This window comes from Simochromis diagramma, unplaced genomic scaffold (assembly GCF_900408965.1).
Source record: "Simochromis diagramma unplaced genomic scaffold, fSimDia1.1 OVJJ01000293.1, whole genome shotgun sequence".
NCBI classification, from domain to species: Eukaryota; Metazoa; Chordata; class Actinopteri; order Cichliformes; family Cichlidae; genus Simochromis; species Simochromis diagramma.
In genome coordinates, this window is record NW_024386801.1 from 15,013,261 (window position 1) to 15,032,900 (window position 19,640).

The following is a 19,640-nucleotide window of genomic DNA, read 5'->3' on the forward strand; positions in this document are numbered from 1 at the left end:
CAGCGACCGACTAAGTGTTGTACACTACTAGCAGTAGGAGGGCACCTAGGAGCAATTGGCTAGTTGGACAACTTCATGTTCATCCAAAGAAAGAGCAAACATTTGGAAAACTATAATTTTATTGCATGCTGAGCACTGGATTTGAGCAGTCTTATTCCAATAACAAATGTGGGATCAGCAGCAGCCCATTTATAAATCTATGCTTTGGTTTATCCCCTAACTTTTCAATAATTTGCTGCCCTTCAGCTATTTTAACCAGCCAGGAATGTGATGACAGTGGAGTAGAAGCAAGATTTCACTAGACAGGTTCCTACAGGACTGCCAGACACTCACACACACAAAAGTTCCCCCTCACACTCACATTTTCAGCCAAGAACCATCAGTTACCTTAGCATCCATGTCTTTAGTGGGAGGACACCGTGGACACAAAAACTGTGCACGGTTTATACAGTTGTTTTTGTTACTGCTGAAAGCCTCTACAATGTGTACATTATCAAGTAATGAATTTAAATTATGCTGAATGAGTTTGTTAGAATTACATGAGGAGGAAAAAAGGGTGGATTTTGATTTATTGGCAGCTGTTTGGAGTTAGTGTTCCAGATGTTAATATAAGGTGGCAAGCTGTTAAAGTGCTATAAATGAAGGACTTTGTGTCAGCCTAAGAAGCCATTTTATCTAAGTCTGTGCATTTAAATGAACCCTCAGTTCTTTTCTCTAAGCCAGAAAGACTAGCAATTAGTTACTGGGCACAGGCTGTATGACGTTAGTGAGCTTTGGGAAACCCTGCAGGCCAGATTACAGCTTTATTATTACTAAAATGGGGGCTTTGGTTTTCAGTTGATTGATCTAGCTGAACAGTTGATTGTAGATTATAAGCTTTGGCAACCTTTTACAAGAACTATGATTTTATCTGTGATGCTGGAAACTCTAATTACCTTTTAAATGCACATGAATGCCCCGCCTCTGAAGTTCAAAGAAACCTGTTTGTAGATTGCGTCTCCCACTGGATCTCTTTATCTGTTTTCAATGAAATTACAATAACAGCATAGGGAAACACGAGGAGTCAAACATGTTTGAATAATTTAATGAGAGAGAAAAAAGTGCACTCTTCTTCCTCTATTTAATAACAAATGTATGGGGTCCAGTACAGAGCCAGTAATTACAAATATTATTCATTGTAGTAATTATTAGTTGGAAAAAAGTAATTAAAAGGCTAATGGCATTTTTTTTTTCTTTGGCAACTGAAAACCAACGTCATGCCAGGCTAATTGCTGAAATATAAACCACTGTGCACTGCAAAGCTGTCCTGTGACCAGTAAGGGTTGTGCAGTGAATAGCGTTTTAGAAGCACGGACTAATTCTGTGGAAACCTTTATAAATTAAAACCGACACATCTGACATAAGCTAGATAAAGCAGACAAGGTACAGTAAGCAGAATAAGACAAAGTTTAAGTCCAAATTCAGAGATCAGGGAGGGAAAAGTGAGAGTCAGAGGGAGCGAGCAGGAGTCTGCCTGAGGAGGAGGGAGGCTGAGAAAGAAAAAGAGGAGAGCAGAGAGGCAGGCTTTGCCTTTTCTGGTAGTTGTAGTCACTGCAAAGACAAGCAGGAATTCTTTTTGCGCTGCAGAAGGACTGAGATATAAACCAGACCGTGGGAGCTGATATATGACAGGAGAGGAGTCTCTGTTGTCCGTGGACTAAACTTTCGCTATTGCTAAGGTATTGTAAACCAGCAGACAGAAGTTTTTATTGATTTTTTCAAATGTTAAAAAAAGTTGCCTTGGGTGGGCCCTTTGTTATATTGCAATGTGTGTCTGTTAATCTGGACCCTACAAGCTGCTGTTAATTGAGTTTAAATTACCACAGTGATGAAATGGCTTTTTTTTTACATGTGCATTAAAAAGTAAATGTCCATTTCATTTAACTTAGGATACTCGTGCTGACATTATATTTGTGTCTTTTAGTGAGAAAGCAAGGAGAACCTTTTGGCCACCATGGATGACGACTTTGACCGCCGCATGGAGCTGAGGAGGCAAAGGAGAGAGCAGATGCGCCTTGAAGCTGAAAAGTGAGTAATCCTGTAAAACCTGTGCAAAACAACACATGCACACACACACAAAAGACACAGTCCTGAGCACGCAGACTTAAAATTACAAGTGAAACTCACAAAAAAGGGTGAATGCACTGTGAATATCAGAACATCCTACACACATCATCTTAAATTAAAGCCTCATTAGCTTTGTTAGCATGCAAAGCATTTGTGTCGGCTCACAAAACAAACCGGATAGATTTTATATTTGATTAGCAGGGCCTACTCACCCCCCACGCCCACTCCGAAACACACACACACACACACACACTTTTTTTTTAGTTTTTAAACAGCAGCTGTTTTCCAGTCACATCTGTGGTGACACTTTTAAACCCTTGGGTGCAGTGAACCATTCTGAAAACATTAAACAAGATGTTCCTCTTCTGATCGTTCTTCTGTGCCCTCCGATGATTGGTTCGTCTCATGGACACATGCTCAGTGAGCAGGCCTTTCTATATATGCATACTATATGTTGTTTGATGTATGGAAGGATGCATGATGGAGCTCTCTATCTCCACACGGAGCAGAAGGAAGAGCCGATAATGGCCCAATGATCTCCACACTATCCTGAGCTCATTAAGGGGACCGTCATCTGTGCTGCTGTTTGGGTTTATCTTTCATTCTCTGTTGTTTCATTCAGTCTCTTTCATGTGCTCAGTAAATTAAACAATAATGTTTAAAAGATGGTGCTGATATCCACCTCAGTGGTGTAAAGTAGAAGGTTTGTACTTGCTGTGACCTCAGGTGGAGTAGAAACAAAGTGAGAGATGCTGACACTTAAAGATGTCAGAAGTGTTTAATCGCAGAGCTAATTAAACTGATGATCAAACACTGCGGTCACTGCATTTTACTCTCTGAATGGATTTGAAAAGATTATGATCACTTTAATCCTTTATGTGATCATATAATCAAGATGTCCAAACATAGCCCAACATGTTGTGCTTTTTCCCAGTCGGGTGCTGTCATATCAGATGTGCCATCAGTGCCCAAGCAACGAAGAGCATTCCTTGCAATTTTCTCACAGCCGGCCATGCCAAACCAGCCTGCCCTTCCTTTTATGCCTTCCAGTTCCTCTCCAAACGCTGCCGACACTGGAATGTTTTGACTGTCATTTTTATTCCAGTGCATAATAGCCTGCGCCGAGGGCTTCAGACTTACACTGCTTGAGCTGAGCTTTTTAGCCTCTTTCCTTCATTTCACTCAGCACCTCTGTTAGCCAAGTAGCTCCCATCATATTTCCCCTCATTTATTATGTTTCGTGTCCCCCGGGCTGGTTGTCTGGAAATGTAACTGTGACATTTTGACAGCACTCAGTCAGGAAGCTTCAAGCTTTGGCTGGGGTTCTCTCTAATTGGATTGCTTCCTCACTGATTTCTCTAGGTGATCCGTGCCACTTGGAGAAATCTTTGCCTGTGGATTTATTGGATTTCCGCCTCATTTGGGTCTTTGTTGCTGTTTTAAAGACAGAAAGGATTCTTGTGGTTGCCTTCCACCTCTCGCAACATCTGTAAAAGATTGCCTCGCAGATTCAGGAAGAGCAGAGGGAAATAATACCCGTGTGCTATCAATGGACCATTTCAAGCTCCCTCTCTGTCTCATAAAGCCTGGTAATACTTAAAAAGATACTCCCAGGCATGCTGAAAAATTAACTGTGGAAGCATTCAAAGCTGGATGAAAGTCACTGACAGGAGATATGGGGTTGATGGAGAGGAACAGCATTGTTCTGCATCCCTATTCTGTTGCTTTTTCTCCCTTTTTCATATATTACATGTTGTAGTATTAAGTCCCAAGTGAGCCAGTCTTTTGAAGTACACTCATCTTCTTGGATGTGACATTTGCATGTGTAGCATGTGTGTTTATAATTATTTCTTATAGACTATTTTCCTCTCAGTTGTGGTATCTCAAATCTTCATTGTGTCTTTTGAAATCAGCTTTAGATGGTATGGTTTTAGCTTCTCATGTGGTCAACATAAAAATGTCACATATCACATATTTCTTTTGGAGGAAATTGTGTTTTTGATTTATGTGAAGTTTTTTAAATTTTTATCAGGAAAAGCACTTGTTTTGTCACTTTAGGTTTCTTAAAAACATTAAATAAAATGTGTATGGGAAACTCCACTCTACACTAAAGTCTTATATAACATGTCATAGTGTGTCACAAGTAAAGTAGGCACAACCACGAGGTCCATGGAGCTCAAAGCATTTACAGTTAGGTCCATAATTTGTTTTCATCTGTTCATCTATACAGCGTCAAAGTGAATTTACAGTCAGCTTTTAATACTAGTACAAATACTAGAAGAGGAAAGTACCATTGGGAACGATCCAGCGTTCTCATGTAGGCAAACGTGTAGTAAAAAGACAAAGACAGGAAGTTAAACTAATAGGCATACACGAGCAAAGTGAAAGGCAAAAAACAAAAAACAAAACATGAGCCGAAACTATATCACAAACTCCAAACCAAGGCATTTACAGATTCAATAAAGGACTAGATGTTACAATCTCTGATAATGCATTGCTTCAAATGAAGAAAGTCTTGAGGGATGGCTACTATGAAGAAAGGCAGCCTGAAAGCTTTACCAGCGGGACACATCATCAGTTGTGGCTTAACTTCACAGGGTGTTTCGGGCCTTTTATCACAAATTATACCAATTTTATTTTCTGCTTCTTTTAACTTCCTTGGTTAGGTTTAGGGATTAGAAATCTGATCTAGAGTATGATTTTTAAAGACAGATCATCAATAGTGGATCTTGGATTCATTGGGTGTTTTAGCCATTATCACTAGACAGTGATATTTTAGCACAAAAGCTGCCATTAAGCCAAAGTAGCTTTCAAGTGGATTGACGTGTTTTCATGATTTAACCCAAAAAACTAAAATGCATTTTAAACAAAAGACTGTAATTCTGCACATGTGCTCTTTCAGGACAGGTAACACCAATGATGATGATGAGGAAGAGGCTCGGGAGCGAAGGAGACGCGCAAGGGAGGAGAGAAAGAAGATGAAAGACTCAGAGGAATCTGGTACGACTGAGGTGATCGACACTAACAGGTAAGATGTGTAGCCATCATCTAGAATGAGGTTAAACAAGTAACTTCCCATTAGGGGTTTTTCTTAATGAAAAAAACTTTTTTTTGACGTATGAAAAATAAATTTACACGCAAGTTGAATTGTTGTGTATAAAAGCAGCACATTTTATTACCTTGGCCTATTGCACAAATTAACTGTGTCACAAAAAACAAAAAAGTGTTTTTTCATTTAATTTTATTCAAATGCTTTTTTGTTCCTGCGTAAGCGTCACTGAGAGAGAGAGAAAGAAAAACGCAGCAGCTCTACAGCCTATCTAAGTGTTTGGTATTGATAAAGCCCTCCAGCCTTAATATTTGGAAAGCTCCAGCGGTTGTGAGGTCTTGGATTGATGTTTTCGCTGGTTAGCCACAGGAGAAAATTCCACTCAGAAAGACTTGTGGGTTCATCACACTTGATCAGACCAAAACATTTGATAGCAGCCAAGATTTTGAGGTTCGACTTTGATTGAATTTAATCTTTGGTGTTTTGTTTTTGTTCTTTAATTTTTCAGCGTGACAGAGACGGAGTCCTCCACAGCCGTAAACGAAGGGGCAGATGATGACCAAGCTTTGCTGGAGCGCCTCGCCAGAAGGGAGGAACGCAGGCAAAAGAGGATGAAGGAGGCCATGGAGAGACAGAAGGAGCTCGATCCCACAATTGGCACCACCAATGGCACAGACGTCACATTGGAAGAGCAGACTTCCATCAGCAGCAGCAGGCAAAATACAGAGGAGGAGGAGGAGGAGAAGAAGGAGGAGGAATCTGCCCAGGAGGAGGTGACAAGAACTGATACTAACTCTTGGAGGAAAGAAGAAGAAGACACAAAGGAGGACGAGAAGGTAAGATGTGTTTCAGCCTTTTTGTTTGTTTTATAAATTATAATGTATTTACTGGGGAAAAAAGTTTTTATATTGTGATTTTTTTATTGATTAATTGGTTTATTTTTGTTGTGATTGTCAGGAATCTGTTGAAGAATCAAGAACACAAACAACAGGAAATGAGGTTTTATGTCTTTTTACCTCTTTTAGACTCATTAATCCAACTCCATAAAACTGACGGGAAGTAAATTTAATTTGTTTTTGTAGGAAGAGACTGAGGAGAAGGCTGCAGCAACAGAGGTGGACACTGAGGAGCCAGGTTTAGAAAAGAAAGATGCTGAAGATGAGCCTGCACCTGGTGTTGACAATGAAGAAGAAGAAGAAAAGAAGAGGCAAGAAGAAGAAGAAGAAAGGCATCAAAAAGAAATGGAAGAAAAGTGGAGGATAGAGGAGGAAGAGAGGAAAAAAAGGGAAATGGAGGAAAAACTCAAGAAGGAGGAGGAGGAAAGGAGAAAGAAGGAAGAAGAGGAAAAACAACAGAAGGAAACTGAGGAGAGGCTTAAACAAGAGGAAGAGGAAAAACAAAAACAAGAGATGGAGGAACAAATGAAAAAAGAAGAGGAGGAAAGCCAGAAAAGCAAGCTTGAAGAGAGACAAAAGAAAGAAGAGGAAGAGAAGCAGAACACCGAGGTGGAAGAGAGACTGAGAAAAGAGGAAGAGGAAAGGCAAAAAAAGGAGCTGGAGGAAAAGAAGAAGAAAGAGGAAGAGGAAAAACTGAAAAGGGAAATGGAAGAAAAGAAAAAGAAAGCAGAAGAGGAAAAACGAAAGAAGGAAATGGAAGAGAAGAAGAAAAAGGAGGAAGAGGAGAAACAAAGGAAGAAAGAAGAGGAGGAGAGACGAAAAAGGGAAGTGGAAGAGAAGAAGAAAGTAGAGGAGGAAAAAAGGAAAAAGGAGGCTGAAGAGAAGAAGAAAAAAGAGGAAGAGGATAAGCGCAAAAAGAGAGAGATGGAAGAGAAGAAGAAGAAAGAGGAGGTATTGATGGGATTTGTGGGACTTTTGTGTTAATGTAACTATTTGCAAAGTAAAAAAACACTCTTTATTTATGTGGGTTTGTTCTTGCTTTGCTGTGTGATGTGGTTTTGTGGTTTGGTCACAGATCACAGTGCAGTCGCAGTGTTTTGCTGGAGGTGGTGATATCAAGGATGCTGCAGTGTCATAGCTCTTTAGCTTACATCTGCTTTGCATTCACTACCAGTACTCCACTATTGTTTGATGGCCTTTGTCGTGTGTGTGTGTGTGTGTGTGTGTGTGTGTGTGTGTGTGTGTGTGTGTGTGTGTGTGTGTGTGTGTGTGTGTGTGTGTGTAACACTGGATGTTTGCTGATCTTTACTTTCTCTCTTATTTTCACATGTTCGTGTGAAGGAGGAGAAGCCGAAAAGATTTGGGTTTAAGGAGAAGGTAAAACAATACTAGCTGTCAATATTCAATATGTGTTTATTTTTCTTTTATAGAAGAAAAACTTTTCTTTTCCCGTCTTTTTTGAAAGATTGAGCCAACCAAACAGAATGGAGCTGTCATTGAAAGTAAATTAAAGAAAACAGAAAAGACATCAAGGTAAATCTTGGCAAACTGTCTCCACAATGTAATGGGACCACTGCTTATAGACAGTCAATGATTTTGATCACTGTTAAGTCTAATCTGCATGTTTTAACATGTGAATTAAATAAACTGTGCCTGTTTGCGAGCAGGGACAATCCGCCCTCCACTAAAGCAGAAGACCTGGAGCGACAGGAGGCTGAGCGAAAACTGCAAGAGCTGAAGCGTAGACGAAACAATGCGGAAAGTGAGGAGTTTGAGAAGATGAAGCAGAAGCAGCAGGGTGCCGAGGCAGAGCTGGAGGAGCTGAAGAGGAAGAGAGAGGAGAGGAAGAAGATCCTCGAGGAAGAGGAGAGGCAAAGGAAACAGGCACTAGAGGAAAAGAAAGCCAAGGAGCAGGCGAGGATGTGTTATTTGATATTCAGGGGTTAAATATACCAATTTAAGACAGTGCATGGGTTTGGATATGTGCTATTTATCATATGTGTGGCTACAGAAATGTGACAGCAAAATGGGGCTTTTGTAACAGGAGGAGAGAAAGAGGATGAAGGAGGAAATAGAGAAAAGGAGGGCGGAGGCTGCAGAGAAGAAGAAACAGATGGAGGAGGGGTCTACAAAACCAACCTTTACTATCAGTCCCAAAGGCTCCTCTAAGGTGAGTGTCTGAGAATTGGTTCGTACGGCTTAGAGTTGTCACACAAGGTTCACTGAGTTGAGTTTACACACACAGTCTCGGTTGTATTTGCCCAGATCCTGCAAAGCCAGCTAAACATATGGCCACTTACCCACAGTAGAAACAAAAAGTGTCTGTGTATCTTTTTAGAGTAATTTAAATAAATGCTTTATTATACTTTGAGCACTATAATAATAACAAACTTTGAAGTCATAGCCAGATATCTGAAAACCCAGCTGAATAGAGAAAAATGTTTTTATTATAACTTGTGTGAGTAAACTCTTGAAAATAGTGACACTGTAATAGTACAGGCTGTAAAATATAGCTGTCTTGTATAAATAATGTATCTGTTTTTTTATAAACTTTTATGTAATTGAAAGAAATTCCTTGAGTTTTTTTTGTCACCATGAGGTTGGAAGGCAACCAGAGACTCAAGGACATGTACTAAGCAAATAACACACTGTTTCATTTTCAAATCTAGGTTTTCTCACATACTGTGAGATGATTTGGAGTGCTGCCTGGTTTATTTTGTTACTTGATGACAGAGCCAGCCAAGCTGTTTCCCCCTGTTTCCATGCTTTGTGCGAAGCGGAGCACAGATATTGTTGTTCTCCCTTTATGGTCAAACATTTTTTCCTGACTACTGTTTTTGTTCATTTGGCATTCCCTTATCAAGTTCTGGTTTTAATTCCACTGATATAAGCTGTATGCTATTGATTAAAAAAAATAATGACACCTTGTGGTGCAACGCTACCATAGCTTTTTTTGTAGAGTGTGTCTTTTGTCGTGTCCCCCCACCTCACAGCACTGACCGGTCATGGCAGATTGCTGCCCCTCCCTGAGCCTGGATTCCTTCCTGTTTAAAGGAAGTTTTTCCTTCCCACTGTCGCCAAATGCTTGTTCACGTTTCACTGTTGCGGTTTTCTCTGTATGATTGTAGGTTTTTACCTTACAATATGAAGCACTTTGAGGTGACTGTTCTTCTGATTTGACACTATATAAATAGAATTGAATTGAGTTGCAGAATGTGATTTGTGGCTTTGAAACGCTACTTGGTGTAAAAATCCACATTGTTTTGTGCAGATTGGGGAGAAGGCAGAATTCCTCAGTAAATCAGCCCAGAAAAGGTAAGCCGCAAAAAGATTTTTTTTCCAGTACAAGAGAAAAAGATAAATAAGTGGTTGATGGCTTTTACTAATGCCCAGTGCCTGGTTCATCTGTGCAGCACCACAGCCAGAGTGTCACACACTCCTATTGTCTCCAAGATTGGCAACAGAATGGAACAATACACTTCTGCCATCCAGGTGAGAGCTGATCTCTATGTTAAATATTAATCACCATCCTTAATAAAGGTAGCAGTAATAGTCATGTTTTATTTGAACATATATTCTTTTAAGTTGCAACCAATGCAACAACCTTAAGATGGTCCATTTGAAGTCAGAGTTAGATGCATCAGCTACACAAGAAACACATTTTTCTGGTGTAAATGGTTTAAATGGAGCAAGTCTCACATTATATGTATGGTTAAGTGTCATCGACTCATCTCTATTAATGGGTCAAACCAGGCTGAGAGGTGAAGTGTAGTGTTAGTTCAGTCAGATGACAAAGTCAAGCTCAACCCACGGTTCATAATGACTCACATTCAGCACATCCAGTAGACCTATTTCATATGAGATAGAAGGTAAACACAGGTATTATTAATCACACCAATTAAGTTCTATTGGCAAATCTCATTGCAGCCACTATTTAAGCTGCTTATCCTGCTTACTTGTGCTTTACAACCCACCTTCAGCCCAGCTCATCCTGGTGTCTGACTTGATTAGCGTTTGTCTGTTGTAATTTTTTCCTCCTTTGCTCCATACCCTTTGGGAGATCTTTGCTGGTGGTCTCCCTGTCCCAGGCCTTTCTTACCCACACTTCCATGTATGCACATAGATGGGTGGGTAGGTCCCAGAACAGAGCAATACTTCCAAATATAGGTTGTAGATGGAAAGAATAATTTTTTTTAACTAATGTGAGTCTGACTAAAATGGTAATGGAAAAAAAAAAGCTGGACAGTAAATATTTGTTAAGACTGAGGAGCCATCAAGATTTAAATTTAGATAAGATTTAAAATCTTATCTAAGTAAATGTAGCAGATAAAATGTTCAATGTTAGCCTGTGAATTCGAAATATACACACATGAAGGGTGTATATTTCAAATTAAATATGTGTAGATTAAATTTTTATTTTTTTTAATAAAAAGCTGTATTTTCTTCACTTGTTACTAAATGATTAAAAGTTACAGTTAGTTATATTTGTATTGCAACATAGACCTAATGTCAAAGCTCTGAAAAGTGCCGATCATCATTTTGAGGCTTTTTATCTCAGTAAATAGTAGAATAAAATTGATAAATTGAAATGAAGCACAGTTATCTTAAAATTGTACATTAAAATAAGTACATTAATGTTCTTGGGTAAATTTAAATCTATGTTGTTATTTGTGTCCCTGAGCTTTAGTCAGCGTGCTCCTGTGTTTGCCCATGTAAATGTAACTAAATACATCTTTGGGTGCCTAGAAAAGCGCTATATAAATGCAGTCCATTATTATTATTATTATCTTTTTACAGGGAAACAAAGATGTAAAATCTCCCAAGTCTCCAGTGGCAGATATTCCTACGGGGGGAACACGCAGCATCAAAAGTATGTGGGAGAAAGGCAACGTGGGCAGCACCTCTGAAAGTCCCTCTCCTGCAAACAAGGTAACGGAGAATGAGACAGAAAGAGGCTTAGTGTGGTTTAGTGTGTGATTGCATATTTAAAGTGTTTCTTCACCAGGATGTGGCCGGTATCAAAGGAAGTGTGACCGGACGTGTCAACAGTTGGACGGGAAAGCCGGCAGAAGGCGAGAAGACAGTAGCGCCAGCACCTGCAGCAGCAGCACCGGCACCAGCGCCATCAGCAGCAGCAAAGCCCGCAGTAAGACCTGATAAATCCTTGCCGTGATCACACATCCACACACTATTGTAAATCAGACGCCAGTCTTCTGCAGAGTAATCCCTTGATATTCTGCACATGCTGATGTGCTCATTTGCACATCAACATGCCTGTCCTTTGTTGGCTGCAGCCTTTGGGTCTGCATTCCAGGGCTGGACGGTGCTGCTGTCTTAAGTCTAGCAACACCACATGGAGAGTTTACTGAACAGCATATGCTGTCGTGGCTTTCTTTGAGTTCTTGTACACATGATGGGAAAAGCTTCAATTAATTTATTTGAACAGAAGCCCATGAGAAATCTTTGTACAGAAGCAAAAAAAAAGTATTTATCTATTGCAGACAACAGAAGAGCCGTGAGACACTTGGCACTAGTTGATTGTCAGGTGGTTTAATGCCTGAGTGCCTTCTTTCACAACCTGTTCTGCATTCCTTTTAACATCGTTTATTTTGTATTTAAATCCTTTATTCCAGAAAACTGCAGTATTTTCAAACAGAAATCTCAGTTTTTTTTCTGTTTGCATTTAACTCTCCCTGAAATGCATGTTTTAGTCCTACTGATGAGTCCATACTTTGAGTGTCCTTTGGAAAAGGAGGAAAGGGTCATATCTATTCATAGCTATCACATATTATGACATGTGATAGATGGAAACTTAATGATTTAATTTGTTCTCTTTGTGGTCATATAGCATAAATAAATGTGTACTAGGGTAGTCAGTGAGCACTGTGTCCTCTTCTTAAAGTCAGACACCAGCTGCTAGTAAAAACTGTCTGGAGACACATTCATGTGCAGTAAGGTTGGTAGATGACGTGTGACATTGTTCTTAAGCAAAATTTATGAGCAAGATAACTTTGGTATCAAATATCTTGGCCAGAGAAGTGCTGTAACCTTGCTGTTACTCTTGCAGTAACACTTCCCCCTGATGGGTTGAAGCTGTACCACAGTCTGGTGCATGTGTGGATCTTTGCATCAAATCTTTACTGTGACTTTACTATGCTAGTGATATTTTTCAGCCTTTCTGTCCTCTTTAATTGTGCTCTTTCCTTCAGCTATCCTCACTCAAGCTTTTCCTGCTGCTTTTTGTCTGCTCTTCAAACTGGTAAAGGTTTTTCATATACTTCACCAATATCACCAGAAGCCTAATAAATATATTTGGGAACTGTATTTGCATCCATTGAAGGGAAATCATTTGGTACATTTACTCCCTGGACATTGATGACTTCATACTTCATGTCATGTTAGTTTTTAGTTCTCCTTTGCTTAAACCCTTTACTAAGAAATCACTGTCTTCTCAGGATGAAAGCAGTTCTATAAAGCCCTTCAAATCTGTTTGAGGACCAATAAGGAAAGCTCTCCAATGTTTTACAGACAGTCCAAGTTATTACTACTTTTTCTCATTCCTCACCATAAAAATGGTCATGCTTTCAATTATCTGATTTAGTTTAAAGAAGGTTGAGGAGAACATTTGAGACAATTTCCTCATAGTACCTCTGTGCTTTCTGTTGAAAAAATGTTTTGGATAAAAGTTTCTTCTTTTCTATACTTTTTGCTTAAGTAGCTGGTCTAAACATTTCTTCTGGCACTTCCCAGGGCTAACAATCTTTTTGTGCATTTTGTTTGTGACAGGATGTGAAACCAGCTGATGTGGGTAACAAGCGTGGCATGTGGGAAGCAAAGAAGGGCTCTACACCTGGAAAGGTAAAGACACAGACACTGTTCTTTGAAGGGGCAATGTTAGTGTTTTAAAGGATTTACAGTGATGTGGTAATAGTTGTTATTCTTTATTTAGTCTTTCTAATACATGAGTGAAAGTGGTCATTTGTGAATATGTGACTCCAAGCTGATGTTACTGATTTGGAATCTTAAGTGAAAACATAAGATACACGTCTGCTCCAGTAATTCACTCGTTCCACATTTTGTCATGTTATAGCCTTATTTGTGTTTCACCTCAAAATTCTACACACAATACACCATAATGACGAAGTGAAAAAAGGTTGCTTGAAATTCTTGCAAATTTATTAAAAATTATAATAAATAAATAAATAAAAATACTCCAAATTGAGCTCAGATGCATCCTGAGCATCTGTCACATCTTTCTACAACTTAACTGGAGTTCACCTGTGGTAGATTCAGTTGATTGAATGACATGGTTTGGAAAGGCACACACTTGTCTATATAAGGTCCCATACTGGACAGTGCACAAACCAAGCCATGAAGTCTAAGGCATTGAGGCACAGATCTGGGGAAAAGTACAGAAAAACGTCTGTAGTACTGAAGCTCCAAGGGAGCACAGTGGCCTCCATCACCTGTAAATGGAAGAACTTTGGACTCTTACTAGAGTTGGCTGCCCGGCCAATCTGAGCAATTAGGGTAGAATGGCCTGAGTCAGCGACGGGACCAAGAACTCAATGGTGATTCTGACAAAGACAGGAGAACCTTCCAGAAGGACAACTATTTCTAAAGCACTCCAGCAATCAGGCCTGTATGAGTGGCAAGATGGAAGCCAATCCTCAGCAAAAGGAATATGACAGCCCACCTGGAGTTTGCCAAAGCTTACCTGAAGGACTCTCAGACCGTGTCAAACAAAATTCTCTATTCTGATGAAACAAAGATCGAACTCTTTGGCCTGAATGCCAAGAGTCATGACTGGAGGAAACCAGACAGTGCTCTTGGCCTGGCCAATGCCATTCCTATAGTGAAGCATGGTGGTGGCAGCATCATCCTTTTGGATGTTTTTCAGCAGCAGGAACTGGGAGACTAGTCTCCACAAAAACACTCTGGACTGGGGCGAAGGTTCATTTTCCAACAGGACAACGATCCAAGCTTCTAACATCAAATTGAAAAAGACTTGAGGCTGTAACTGCTGCCAAAGGTGCTTCAATAAAGTGTTGAGCAAAGGCTGTAAATCCTTATGTACATGTTATTTTGCATGTTTCTTTTTTCTTTTTAATACATTTCAAAGAATTTCAAGCATTTGTTTCACCTTATCATTATGGAGCACTGTATAAAGAACTTTGAGGTCAAAAATGAATTTGATCCATCTGGAACAAAATATGGAAAAAACGAAGCGCTGTGAATACTTAGATGATAATTTGCCTGAATACCAGTAGATCATTTGTCCTCCCTCATTTATTTTGTTTCCTTTATTCCTCCTTCCTTCAGGTGGCTGTGGGAGGCAAGTTTTCTCGTTAATGGTAAGCTTCTGAAGTGACTGTATTCAGTGGTCAAATGTAACTAAGTACCCTTACTCAATGCTGAACATTGATCATTGCGCAAGTAAAAATAAATAGCCTAACATACAGTAACACTTGTGCATAACTCGTACAACTATAATATACCACTAAAAGAGTAGAATAGTTGTTCCTTGTTTAATGTCAGAGAAAAAGTTTAACAAATGCTAAAAAGATAGACTCTCTAATGGTAGAGTTAATATGAAGCGACACCTAGCTACTCGTTAGCTTAGCTTACAGAGATGGGAAATGAGGGCAAACAACCGATCATTTAAAAAACAATAAAATAAATCTGCGTGTGATTTTAAGTGGGTTATATTGTAGACCAATGACCAGAACCCCTTTGGTAACCAAACCAACTGCTAGCTGTAGCTTTCTTCCTTCCTTTCTTCCATCACAGACATAGTTGTAGCTTTGTATTTACAATCTTAAGTGTGGTATTGGTCACCACTTCCTTTATCAGAAATAGACAGCCTAGAATAAAGTAAAGGGCGAATGACAACACACATTTCCTAAAATATCAAATTAGTCCTTTTGCTGGAGATATTTTTAGTGTCTCTACATTGGGGTTAGCTCTACTTTCACTTGGGTAAAGTGAATACTTCTTTTAACACTGTAAAGCTGAACATCATACATGTTAAACCAGGGCTTTATGTTGGTCAGTCCTGGGGGAAGCAAACTTGAGATGAAGTGTGTCTGCTCTTCAAAACATTTTCTGGACAAGTAGAATAAGCCTTGACTGATTTATAGCCCAGCAGGAGCTCGTAACTACTACAACCCACCTACTTCTCTTTCTACCAGCGTAGCTGCTCACTGTAAATCAAATCTGCTGCTGGAGATTTTTGGGCACAGGCTCAGCTCTGTTGCACTGCGATCTATATTTAAAAAAAACCCTCACCCTGACCTTGTTTCCCAGTATAAAGAAAGTTCCAGACTCCTGGGATGACTGTCATGTTTTTGCTGTGGGCTGTTCCCCAAGTTCCACCTGGACTTGGGGAACCGTGCGGAGTGTCAGAGAGCTGTCAGACATACCAGAGTGCAGCTGCTTGATTGTCACATTACAACTGACTGCTGAAAAGGATTACTAGCCATTTAAGAAGCAAATCGGGCTCGATCACCAGGCTTATTCACTCAGTGCTAATGATAAAAACCTAAGATGAGCTACCACAGCTACATAGGACAAGTTAAAACGTTTGACTTTACAACATAAATCATGAAAAAGATATTGACTTTGGCATAATAAAGCTGCCTTGCTTCTTCGTGTTCAAATATCACGTTTCTTCTGACATGAAGGCATCAGTGCTTGGGCCAAAGTGTGAACAATAGGAGTGGAAAAGTGTTTGTCGAGTGTCAACTTCAACTCTAAATAGCACTCCTTGCTTGTAGCCTTCCAACTTCTTCATCAGAAATAGACGGCTGAGCAATGAAGTAAAGGGCAAATGACCAAGTTACAGCTTTCAGTCACAAAGCAAAGTGTCCTAACTCTGAACAACAACAACAGCGGCACTGAACATGCATTATATTGTATTTATAGAGAACAATGGTCGTGAAAGCATTGATTAATGATGCTGAGGCTAGTGGCTGATGATCTTTATGTTTTAAAGTTGAAGGAAAATATGCACTGATCAGTTTTAAGCTGCTTTCCCCTCTTGTATCTGTGGAAGCATTGTCTGTTAAATTGTCTGTTAAAATGTTTGATGCCCATATCAAACATGGCCAAGTATGTCCTCCTTCATTTCTTTTCTTCTTTTCTTTTCTTTTCTTTTTTGCATATTTGGTACACTTTCATGTTTCAGATATTCAAATAAATTTTAACAATAAGCATAAATACAAAATGCAGCTTTTAAATGAAAATTTCATTTATTAAGGGAAAAGGTTAACCAAACCAACCTGGACCTGTGTGAAACAGTAAGTGCTCCCTAAAACTAATGATTGGTTGTGTGACCACTGGCAGCAGGAACTGCAATTAAGTGTTTGTGATACCTGGCAATGAGTCTTTCACATTGCTGTGGAGCAGTTTTGGTTCACTTCTCTTTGCAGAATCGTTTTAGTTCAGCCACACTGGATGGAAACGGCCTGTTTAAGATAATGCCAAAGCATCTCAATCTGATTTAAGTCCAGACTACTCAAAACCTTCATTTTGTTTGTTTTTTTATTTTGGGGGGCAATTCAGACTTGACACTTGCTGGTGTGTTTCTTATCATTGTCTTATTGCATAACTTGAGTGAGCCTGAGCTTCAGGCCATGAACTTATGGCCTGACATTCTCCTTCAGGATTTCTGCTAGACAGCAGAATTTATGGTTCGTCAAGGTCCTGAAGTATGATCCGCTGGTATGATCTGTTTATGAAATGCTGTGTTCGTTTTATGCCAGATGTAATAGGACTCAAACCTTCCAAAAAGTTCAACCTTTGTCTATTCAGTCCACAGAATATTTTCCCAAATGTCATCAAGATGTTTTGTGGCAAATGTGAGGCGAGCTTTTGTGTTCTTTTTGGTCAGCAGTGGTTTTCTCCTTGGAACTCTGTATTGTTGAATCATGACCTTAATCTAACGAGTAAAGTCTTCTGTTCTTTAGATAGTGTTCTGGGTTCTTTTGTGACCTCCTGGATGACTTGTAGATGCATTCTCAGAGTAATTTTCGTGGGCCGGTCACTCCTGGGAAGGTTTATCACTGCTCCAAGGTTTCTCCATTTGTGGATAAAGGCCTTCGTCGTGGTTCACTGGAGTCCCAAAGCCTTAGAAATGGCTTTGTAAGCATTTCCAGACTGATAGATGTCAGTGACTTTGTTTCTCATTGTTTTTAAGTTTCTTTCTTTCTTTAAGATCTTTTAGGCTCCTTCATTTTGTGGAAGGTTGTTGACAGGTTCTGTTTGTTTGACTTAACAGATCTGCCAAGAATCAGGCCTAAGTGTGGCAAGCTAAAGTGAACACAGCTTTCCAAAAAAAGTGTAAAAAAAATTTTCGATTGAGGATCTGAAAGATGTAAGTGTGACAATATGCAAAAAAGAAAATAAAAGAAAAAAGAAGAAATCTGAAAGGGGCAAATACTTTTTCACAGCATTGTAGAAATACTTGTGAAGAATTGTCAAAAGCCCAGGCTTCAGGTTGCTTTATAAAACACACCACTAAGGCAGAGCATACGAAAATAATGATTATGACCATGACTCGTGCACCGTTACTTCAGTACAGTGTAAGCATGAAGCGTGGCGTTGGAAACAAGAAAAGCATTTTTTAGTTTTGTAATCTCAATGATTTTACTAAAGTTTTTTCAAGTTTTTTTAAAGTTTGTTTTAATACCATTTAGAGGCTGATATATATAAAATAGTTTATACCTTAAAAACATGGCATTTTTTCTACTTTTCTCTATTTTAAAAAAAAAAATTTATTCATTAAGGGATAAAAGTAGATTTCCAACATCAAAGAAGATTTTTGTACCAACAAAATAAAATTTACAACATTTGGAATTTATTCATTGTTCAGATTTATATATTGGTTATTGGTTATTATGCACATTGTTGTCTATTTCGATAAAAATTTCAGAAACTTGCAGAAGAAAAAGTAAATTTTTTAATGTAAATAATATTGTGGGATTTTATCAAGGTGATATCTGTTCTGTTTATATTCACATATTCACCTGTGGTGTCTCACCTTACTCTAACAGTGACTTTATCAGCAATGGACACAATGAGAAACTGATCTTTAATGTCTTTCTGTTTCTTTTATAGCAGGAGTGAGACCCTAACCATTGACATCCCAGTTACACCTGTTCAAACTCACACTTCTGCTGCTCTACGTTCACACCTGTTCCCCTTCAGCACGCCCGTATTTTGCATGAGGTTCGCATCACAATGAGGGAGAAGGGAATGACATAATGGGATTCCTGTGTCAAAGTCTTCCAGCTCTAGCTTTACAGTATCAGTACCTTTGCACTGCCACCTATTTTGACTTAGCCATGCTTCAAGAGTTTCATCAAAAATGAAAAGATGATGGCTTGACTTGATATGTGACTATAAGAAATTTAAAAGAATATTACACTTTCTAATTGTTTTTACATGGTTAATACTCAGTAGTAAACTAAAACTGTCCATTAGCTGTTGCTGTCACTATTTTTCATTCAAGCATTCTGCAAGTCGGTTATTTTGCTTTCAGCTCTCATTAGCAGGTCTATAATTCATATGGTGCATTTGGGCTTTGACATTATGTCATATAGCTTATACCCAGTAATTAGTATTCTTGCTTTATAGTGATACATGCACACTGCTTTTTGTGATGAAAGTTATGGTTTTGATTCCATAGAAAGTATACTGTACTCCACAGCTGGATATTGGATGAAAAGCTTGTATATAATTTACTTGTTTTGTAGGTTTTAGTTTCTACTAAGGCATCCATCATAAAGGGTTTCTGACGTATTTAATAAGGCCTTTGCATGTACTTAATATAGATCAGTTAGACGTAATTAACAAGTCTGTGGTTGTGAAGCAATAAAGAAATCTCTTTGGCTAATGTTTACAATTTTGATAAAAGTTTTTAATATTTTTTTAACAATAATAAGTTGTGCACAAACACTCATAAATAAACCATTAAATGAATGACTTTGATGTTCGCAAAGGATGGCAAAACTATCCGAGTGATTCAGCTCTTCAAGAGAGAAATATATCAACATCTGTGTAGGGGTGGGGAACGCCAGGCCTCAAGGGCCAGTGTCCTGCAGGTTTTAGATCTCACCCTGGGTTAACACACCTGAATCAAATGATTAGTTCATTAACAGGCCTCTGGAGAACTTCAAGACATGTTGATGAGGAATTTAGCCACTTAAATCAGCTGTGTTGAATCAAGGACACATCTAAAACCTTCAGGATACCAGCCCTTGAGGCCTGGATTCCCCAACCCCTGGTCTACTGGATGGATTAATCTATTAGACATTCATGTTCTGTTAGTCATTTTTAAATACCTTGTCATGCAAACTTACTCACTAAAAATGGAAGACGTGATAAATATTTTTACCTGCTGAACATTGTAATTTCTATTCCTATTGTGAGCATGGCATCAGTGTGACTCTTCGGATGTAGTATGAAGAGCACAGAGAAAACACAGACTATCTGATCACTCACCTCGTGATTAACTTCAAAAGGCAACTGGCTCGTAGTTCATTCACTCGTCATTTAGTCAAATTTACAACTGCAAAATGGATGATGCA

General features: G+C 39.0%; 1 protein-coding gene across 1 annotated transcript; it reads left to right on the forward strand.

Annotated features, from left to right (window-relative positions):
* The first annotated feature begins 1,235 nt into the window (after nucleotides 1-1,235).
* On the forward strand, nucleotides 1,236-19,224 carry cald1b (caldesmon 1b). The gene is made up of 18 exons (XM_040026886.1): nucleotides 1,236-1,718; nucleotides 1,964-2,067; nucleotides 5,009-5,134; nucleotides 5,664-5,991; nucleotides 6,113-6,154; nucleotides 6,238-6,432; nucleotides 6,985-7,002; nucleotides 7,393-7,428; nucleotides 7,517-7,584; nucleotides 7,719-7,965; nucleotides 8,096-8,221; nucleotides 9,323-9,366; nucleotides 9,465-9,543; nucleotides 10,849-10,980; nucleotides 11,057-11,197; nucleotides 12,838-12,909; nucleotides 14,374-14,405; nucleotides 18,169-19,224. Exons 2-17 carry the CDS (start codon nucleotides 1,994-1,996, stop codon nucleotides 14,401-14,403), a joined length of 1,758 nt encoding a protein of 585 aa, XP_039882820.1. The 5' UTR covers nucleotides 1,236-1,718; nucleotides 1,964-1,993; the 3' UTR covers nucleotides 14,404-14,405; nucleotides 18,169-19,224.
* The last annotated feature ends 416 nt before the right edge of the window (nucleotides 19,225-19,640 follow it).